The sequence below is a fragment of the Brassica oleracea genome, chromosome C9, assembly GCF_000695525.1.
Source record: "Brassica oleracea var. oleracea cultivar TO1000 chromosome C9, BOL, whole genome shotgun sequence".
Taxonomy (NCBI): Eukaryota; Viridiplantae; Streptophyta; class Magnoliopsida; order Brassicales; family Brassicaceae; genus Brassica; species Brassica oleracea.
In genome coordinates, this window is record NC_027756.1 from 12,681,417 (window position 1) to 12,690,050 (window position 8,634).

At 33.8% G+C, this 8,634-nt stretch overlaps 2 protein-coding genes across 2 annotated transcripts; both read right to left on the reverse strand.

The window, feature by feature from the left end:
* Positions 1–1,889: 1,889 nt before the first annotated feature.
* On the reverse strand, positions 1,890–2,751 carry LOC106319252 (putative flavin-containing monooxygenase FMO GS-OX-like 11). Its single transcript, XM_013757529.1, has one exon. The coding sequence runs from the start codon at positions 2,589–2,591 to the stop codon at positions 1,983–1,985; it is 609 nt and encodes a 202-aa protein (XP_013612983.1). The 5' UTR covers positions 2,592–2,751; the 3' UTR covers positions 1,890–1,982.
* Positions 2,752–4,009: 1,258 nt separating this feature from the next.
* On the reverse strand, positions 4,010–6,791 carry LOC106319251 (flavin-containing monooxygenase FMO GS-OX-like 4). Its single transcript, XM_013757528.1, has 6 exons — positions 6,145–6,791; positions 5,236–5,306; positions 5,010–5,162; positions 4,698–4,916; positions 4,448–4,621; positions 4,010–4,355 (listed from the first exon to the last, which is right to left on the reverse strand). The coding sequence occupies exons 1-6, from the start codon at positions 6,689–6,691 to the stop codon at positions 4,173–4,175; spliced, it is 1,347 nt and encodes a 448-aa protein (XP_013612982.1). The 5' UTR covers positions 6,692–6,791; the 3' UTR covers positions 4,010–4,172.
* Positions 6,792–8,634: the final 1,843 nt, after the last annotated feature.

The following is an 8,634-nucleotide window of genomic DNA, read 5'->3' on the forward strand; positions in this document are numbered from 1 at the left end:
TTACCGGCGAAGGAGTTCAACAAGACGCCTCAGAGAGAATGCGCGTTAGGGTTTCCTCTCGGATCTTAAATAGAGGAAGCGGCTGTGAGAACGGTGGTGAGAACGATGGTGATAATGGCGGAGAGATAACCGGCGGTGAGAACAATGGATTAGAGAGAATCGACGGAAATCGCCTTCGAAATCGCCTTTGAGAGAAACGGCGTTAGGGTTTTCTGAATTTCGCGAAACAATGAATAAAAAAATCACCTTATATATGGCCGGTAAATAATCCGGTTAGGTTTAAAAGTACATTGTAAAATTAATGGTTCGGTCCGGTTTGGACGACTTACTAGTAAGTCGTCTGTTGAATACTGTACATCAGACGACTTACTAGTAAGTCGTCCCAGACCCTAAATTTAACTCCTAAACTAAATTGACTAAATTAATTAACTAACCACGTTATAAAGTCGTAGTTATACTAAAATAGTGTTTACTATACACATAAATAAACACACTTCGGTAAATTTTAAAGTTTTCAAAATAACATTTATGCATTCCAAAATCTAACCCTATGAACACATACAATACTACAACATATGTTAGCAAAACCTAAACCAAAGAATATCATGACTCACTACTTTCACTCATCTATGTTGAACACAATTAAATTTTGTTATATCTTAATTTATATCTCTTAAAACATATGTTAATTACATGATTTCAATATAACTTGGTGTTACTAACTCACTCGCTCGGTACAACTAACTCAGTAGCACTTAGTGTTACGTAGTATAACCACTAGAACTCAGTATAACTCGGTAGTACTCCGTATTACGCAGTATAACTCAGTATAACTACACTCAGTATAACTTAGTAATACTTATGAATACTCAGTATAACCTAGTAAAACAAAGTACTCCATATGTTTCATAATAAGTGTCATTCTAGCTTTTTTTTCTTGTTACACAAAAAATGTTACTTTACAATTCCAATGCAAATTATACTTACTTTCAGTTGAAAATTAATTGCAAACTGCATTGATTTTATAAATAATTTTATTTATCTCAAATACTATTGGTCAGAAATATGTAATTAATAACAACCTACATATATTTTCACTACTTTCTTAGTTTGTATGAAAAGTGTCAAAGTGACACTTATTCAAAAACGGAAGGAGTATAACTTAACACCAGTATTATCCAGTAGAACGATGTATATCTCGGTACAACTAAGTATAACTATACGGTATAATGCAGTATTCGAAATTTTGGAATTTTGGAATTTTGAAAATTTTGAAAATTTAAAAATTTGAATTTTGAATTTTTTTATTTAAAATAATAATTTCTAAAATACAAAAGGGTAAAATCTGATATTCATGTTTAATTAAAGTAATAGGGGTATAAGAGATTTGATAAGCCCATAGGAGATTGGCTCACCACAAATAGGGGCATGGGAGGAGTTGGCTCCTTTGGATTCGACTAATAAACCCTAATAAACTTCAGATTATGGTATTTTTATAGTTCATATCATCTTCAACTCATTGATGTTTTTACCTTTGTAATATAGCATTTATAGACAATTCTACTCAAACTCATTGTTATTTTTTCCTCTAAAATAGAAATTGTTATTTTTACTTTAATGTATATTTAGTAGAAGATATAGCAATCTCCATTTTTACTATATATTAATATCAATGGTATTATAGGAAAATACATTAGAGCATACTCCATCTTTATTATAGAAAACTTCTACCAATTTTTTTTAATAAAGATACCAAAAGACATTGGAAATAATCTCAAGTCGAGTTGAGTGTTCAGATAATACACGGTAATACCTGTAAGATTCGTTTGAGTAATTTTTTTTAAAAAAAATAAATCTGATTGGGTACGCAATCAGTTTCAGGTTCTGATTTGGGTTTCGGATTTTTTGTTACAAGGCCTAATCAAATGTTGAAATCACAAACATTGCAAGACCACTATCACAACCACACTTATCACTAAAGCTTACGTTCCACTCTTCCTATGAAGTTCTACTTCTTCTACATTCTTAAAATGACACAAATAACAAAGCTTTAAATTACCAGGAATGTCAGCGAGACGAGGTTCAGTGTAGTGCCCACTACAAACAACAACAGCATCGTAAACCTCATCACGACGAACTCTCTTCTCCGTCTCCGTAGATTCAACCCTCCACTTCCTGTTTCCTCCCTCCGACTCAACCGCCGTCTCAAACCGTATCATCTCCTCGATCGCAAACTCCTTAGCGAAGTCTTGCAGATACGCAAGAACTTCTCCGTGGCTCGGAAACCTCCTCGGATCGCCGGATCGGACCACTAACGGGAAGTCTAAGTATCCCATACACTCTCGAGGGAGGTTAGTTCGGAGAGAGGCGTAGACGCTCGAGTGAACAACTGTTCGGGTCGGGTCAACGCTTAACGGATCCGTTTCGACGTGATCGGTGTAGATCCAAGTTCCTCCTACCTGTTTCTGCCTCTCGAAGACGACGACTGAGTGTCCTTCCCGACGAAGTTCTCTCGCCGCTACTAAACCGGCGGCTCCAGCTCCGATAACAGCCACGTGGTGCGACGTGGTTGGTGATAAGGAAGGAGTCATTGTTTTTACTTGATTCCCAAGAGACGGGGAATATTATTTAGGCCTATGTGATGAATATGTGGGTGGCCCACACTGTCTTGTAAACACAGTTGTTCTTTTCAACACAAAATCCTCATAATGGTTTAAACGCAGCGTTTTATATAGGGGAACAAAATTGTGATTCAAGTTTTCGGCCAATAATATTTCACAAAAAATAAGAGAAAATCGCATTTAAAACACCGAAAGTGTCAATTTCTATCACTTTAAACACTGAAGTTTTTTTACTAGCATTTTAAACTTTCAAAGTGACATTTTTATCATAACAAACCTTGAACTACGTTTTCATGTTCATAGGTGACCGGTACTATTCATTTTACAGGTTAAAATGATGACGTGTCGGCTTTTAACGAAAATAATAATAATAATAATAAAAATACATAACAATCTGAATAAAATTGGAAAAAAGGTAAAAAATTGAAAACAAAATTCAAAAAATCTAAAAAATCTAAAAATTAAAATTAAAATTTCAAACTTTTAAAAAATATTAAAAATTATAATAATTCAAAAATAAGATCTCAATTAAAATGTAAAACTTTAAAACTAAATTAAATTTAAAAATTCTAAAAATTTTAAAATAATTTCAAAAATATATTTAATTATTTAGTTGTATTTATATATCTAGGGTATAAGAATCTTTTGCATCTTTAATGAAACATTTTGGTCATTTTCCTTCGTAGAAAATCTTCTTGGGACAAAAACTCAAAATAGTCTAACTGAGAGAATTATTAGCCCCTCACGTGGCCACCATCAATTAACATGAAGTGAAATCGGCGGCTCCCGAGATGCTTTATGCGAGGGTGTATTTAGGTGCTAGTCGGGCTACATAAGGTGTTCGAATACCCGGGTTATAAAAAATTTTTTTTGATGGTAGCAAGTTTGAATTTCTAGTTAAATATTTACAATTTTTTTAAGTTTGAGTTTTCAGTTTTAGGTCTTATTTTTCAATTTTAAAATTTTCTTTTAGTTTCACAATTTGACATTGTAATTTTAGATCTTATTTTTGAATTTTTAGAATTTTTAATATTTTATTTTATTTTTAAGTTTGAAAATTTATTTTGATTTTTTGGAAAATTTAGATTTTTTTTACAATTTTTTAAATTTTTTAACAATTTTTCTAATTTTGTTCGATTTTTTCTGTATTTTTATATTTAAAAAAAAAAAAACAAACACGTCATCATTTTAAACTGTAAAATGAAGAGTACCGGTCGCCTATAAACATAAAAACGTAGTTGGATGTTTGTTATGATAAAAATATCAGTTTGAAGGTTTAAAATGCTAGCAAAAAAAATTCAATATTTAAAGTACTAGAAAGTGACAATTTGAGTGCTTAAAATGAGATTTTCCCCAAAAAATAATGTTAGGAGAGAATAGAAGAAATATGAATAAATTTACCAAAGTTGTACAATTGGTTTTTTCTTTTTTTTGATAAAAAATAATATTTTCTCTATATTACGACAGTAAAAGTTTTGCACTTCTTACAAAAGTTTCCAACTTGCAAGTGAATGTTTATTAAGAAAGAAGAAAAGGTAAAGACTTTTTGTTTTAATGTGTATATAAAGAGAAATCTTGGGAAGCTTGAGAAATCAAGTGATGATCTTCCCACTCGTCTCTGTACGTCTCTGGTTTTGCTCTCTTCCTCACACCAGTCGTCAGATACATCTCTTTCCTCCACTCCTCTGTTCCTGGGCATCCACATTGCGTAGCCAACCAATCATTGTACTCAAACTGTTAAACAAGAACCAAAAGTAATCGTTAATGTATATTCTGTTCAGTTTCTGAGCAGGATTATAAGTCAAAAGAGAAAGTGACATGCTTACTTGGGCAATGCCCATACGGTGAGTATATCGCTTTTGAATCCCTTGAGCTTCAAGCGTTGCATACAAGGATTTGATATCCTCCATCATATCTTCCTTTGATGGAAGCATAATCCGACCCGACAAAACACCTGCTATCCACTTGCTTTGCAGCTCAAACAAAGGAAACGGTACAACCTGAAAATTCAATTTGTTACTGATGATTGAGAACAGAACATGGAAAATGTGAAGTTTGTTTTTGAACTGTGTTTACCTGCCATGGTATCCCGATGAAGGAGAGCCACGGTGCTAATTCTGGAGGGAAGACATGTTTGTACAATGGACCGACACGGTTATCATCTACGGTAACACTTCCATTGGTTTCGAGAAAAGGGAAGTGATACTTATACCCAGTGCAATGCATGATAACATCAACCAAAATCATTTGCCCGTTTTGAAAAACTACAGAACCATCCTCATGGACACTCTCAATCTGCGTGAGATTCAAGAAAATTTTTTGAATGTTATTTCTCTTGATCAAGAGCATCGTGGTAAGTAGTACTCTCTACTTATGAGTTAAACCAACCATTGAATGCATCCACAGGTTACTGTAACCGGGCTGTTTGATAAACGTATCGGCTGGATTTGACCTACCAGCCACATGAACCTCTTTGGCATGTCCAGCAATGTCTCTACTTATATCAATAGCACTTGCAGAGTTCCCAATAAGCACAACGACCTATATAACCAAATGAGTTATGGCTTTACATGAACTTTCACTGACATTATTACGATCATTCTGAAATGAGTACCTGGTCTTTAAAAGGTTCAGGGATACGATAGTTATGGCTATGCATCTCCTTCCCTGGCCAAGAACTTATCCCTGAAACACGTAACGCACGCCAAGCTATTCAAAATCAAGATGTTGAAATCATAAACATTGCAAGGCGAGACACACAACTAAGCTCATCACTAAGGCTTATGCTCCACTCTTTCCTATTAAGTTCTACGTCTTCTAAATTTTTGAATGACACAGATTAATTTAGAACCATGATCGGGTTGGATTCGGTTAATAACATTTCGAATTTGGATATAATTTAAAACCATATATGAAGCTCATTTTCGGACGCGACCTTAATTCAGATTCGGATAATACAACTTCAGGTTCAGGTATTTCTATAGATCATATATTAAAAAACATGAAATTGACTTGTGGAGGCAACTATCAAGGTTTTGTATACTTATTTGGGATACTAATTTGGATCTTTGGTTATTTATTCGAACAATTTTGGGTTTTTGAATTCTACATGTCGCGTTCGGATAATACTCCATACCCGATATATGGTCATACAAGATCCATTCAGCTATTTTTACAAATCTGATCAGGTGCAGATTTGGGTTTTTCGGATCGGGTTTGGGTTTGAGTTTCAGATTTTTTGCCCATGCCTAATCTTGATTGCATGATTGCAAGATCAGAATCACAACCACACTTATCACTAAAACTTATGTTCCGCTCTTCCTATTAAATTCTACATCTTCGACATTCTTGAATGACACAAAGAGTAACGCTTTAAGTTCAAACAACTTCAAAAGGTTAAAATTTCAAGAAGAGAATCTAAGTTATAGTTCAATCTCCACTTATCACCAAAGGCTTTATGTTTCACACTCTTCCTAAAATGTTTCCCAACAAAACACACTCGAACAGTTCCAACGTTCCTTACCAGGAATCTCTGCAAGACGAGGTTCAATGTAATGCCCATTACAAACAACAACAGCATCATAAACCTCGTCACGACGAACTCTCTTCTCCTTCTCCGTAGACTCAACTCTCCACTTCCCGTTCTCACCCTCCGTCGCCGGAGCAACCCTCTCAACCGCCGTCTCGAACCGTATCACCTCCTCGATCGCAAACTCCTTCGCAAACTCTTGCAGATACGCCAAAACCTCTCCGTGGCTCGGAAACCTCCTCTGATCGCCGGATCGGGCCACGAACGGGAAGTCTCTGTATCCCATACACTCCCGAGGAAGGTTGGTCCGGAGAGTGGCGTAGACGCTCGAGTGGACGACGGGTCGGGTCGGGTCAACGCTTAGCGGATCCGGCTCGACGTGGTCGGTGTAGATCCATGTTCCTCCGACCTGTTTCTGCCTCTCGAAGACGACGACGGAGTGGCCTTCGCGGCGAAGCTCTCTCGCCGCGACTAGACCGGCGGCTCCGGCTCCGATGACGGCCACGTGGTGAGATCTGATTGGTGATAGGGAAGGTGCCATTGTGTTGAGGAGACTCGTAAGAGACGGAGAATATTAAACGCAGCGTTCGCTGTGATAAGTATGTGGCCCACACAAAGCCTTGAACCACAATTGTACTTTTCAACGCAAAATCCTCACAACTTCACAAGTAGTTTAAACGCAGCGTTTTTGTAGTAGAATCAAATATGAACTAAACCATTTAGTAACGAAAAATGTCTAATCCGTCACAAAACAAAATTGTATCATACGTCTGGGCCAGGGCTGGGAAAAAAAAAGATGCTGAAACCTGAGATCTGAACTGAACCGATAAGTTATTCGATCTGAAATATAAAAATATCTGAACAGATTTTGTAGGCGGTACAAAACATATCTAAATTCAAAGTGTTATTAACCAAACTCAAAAGTATAATCCAATAAAATCTGAAATAAATAGTTGATATAAATATTTTAAATATATAAGTATTTTAAAATACTCAATTCAATGTTTATGTTAATATGATATATAAAAGTAAGTATTAAAAATTAAATAAATACCTTAAATATCTAATTAGTTATAAATAAGTACTTCATAATTTGATCATTGATTCATATGTCTCCGCATTTTCCATTTCACATCTAAAATAACAGGATCAGTCTAGATTTTTGGTTTCAGTTTAATTTTTTTTTTTTAGTTTTAATAATATTTTTATTTGTTTATTTGATCTAAAATTTTCTAAATATCATTTATATTCATAATTTTGATTAAAATTACACTATATTAAATTTATATATTCTATTTGTGTGTTTTATACAATCATAAACATGAAAATGTATTAATGTTATACACAATTAAAGATTAACATGTTTTATAACATAGTAAACCATTTAAAAATTCCGCCCCGCATAATTTCTGATTAATCCCCGATTTTTTCTTTAGGCGCTAGGCCCAACCCGACCGCCCGACTAGCGCCTACCGCGTTCCATAACAGGGGTTTCAGCTTCTTAAGTTTTTTTGTTCGGATTATATATATATATGGGTCAACTTCAATTAAAATAGAGAAATTTTTAGGTTCACCCTTACGTGAATTTAGAGGTTCACCCAACCAACATAATTTAGTTATTTTAAATTCAATATCTTTTAAAAAAGGAAACCAAATGATAAAAATTTGTGAAATTATATTATGTTTTTAAAATAAATAAAAAATAATAGTAATTATCATTTTTTTTAATATTATTAAACTAGTTAACAAATACTAAATTTTAAACCCTAAATTCTAAACACTAAACCCTAAATCATTGGATAAATCTTAAATCCTTGAGCAAATCCTAAATCTTTTGGCAAATCCCAAACCATTAATCTTAAACCCTAATCCAAACTCTAAACCCTTAATCTTAAACCCTAAACCCTTAGAATTTAAGATTAAGGGTTTAGGGTTTAGGATTAAGGGTCTAGGGTTTAGGATTTTCCTAAGAGTTAAGGGTTTATGGTTTAGGATTAAAGGTGTAGGGTTTAGGATTTTCCTAAGAGTTCAGGGTTTATGGTTTAGGATTTAGTGTTTAGAATTTAGGGTTTAGTATTAGGGTTTAGGATTAAGAGTTTTGGGTTTAGGGTTTGGTTTAAGGTTTAGAATTAAGGGTGTAAGATTTGCCCAAGGGTTCAGAGTTTATCCAAGGATTTAGGGTATAATGTTTAGAGTTTAAGGTTTAGAGTTTAATATTTTACTAAAAAGTTTAACAATATTAAAAAATCTTTTTATGGTAATACTATTAATTTTTTTATTTTAAAAACATAATATAATTTCACAAATTTTTACTATTTAGTTTTTTTTTAAAAATATTAAATCTAAAATAACTAAATCTTATTGGTTGAGTGAACCTCTAAGTTTACCTATGGGGTGAACCTAAGAATTTCTTAAAAATATTTAGATCTGAGTAGATTTTTTTAACAATATCTAAGATCTATTTGAACTTGAACACGTTTCAGA

Bases quoted from the DNA above. Each gene is read 5' to 3' on its own strand.
- LOC106319251 (XM_013757528.1), bottom strand. From the start codon at position 6,691: ATGGCACCTTCCCTATCACCAATCAGATCTCACCACGTGGCCGTCATC. The intron at 5,307-6,144 runs GTAAGGAACGTT...TACGTGTTTCAG, and splicing joins TCGTCTTGCAGAGATTCCTG to GGATAAGTTCTTGGCCAGGG. The intron at 4,917-5,009 runs GTTGGTTTAACT...AATCTCACGCAG, and splicing joins ACCTGTGGATGCATTCAATG to ATTGAGAGTGTCCATGAGGA.
- LOC106319252 (XM_013757529.1), bottom strand. From the start codon at position 2,591: ATGACTCCTTCCTTATCACCAACCACGTCGCACCACGTGGCTGTTATC.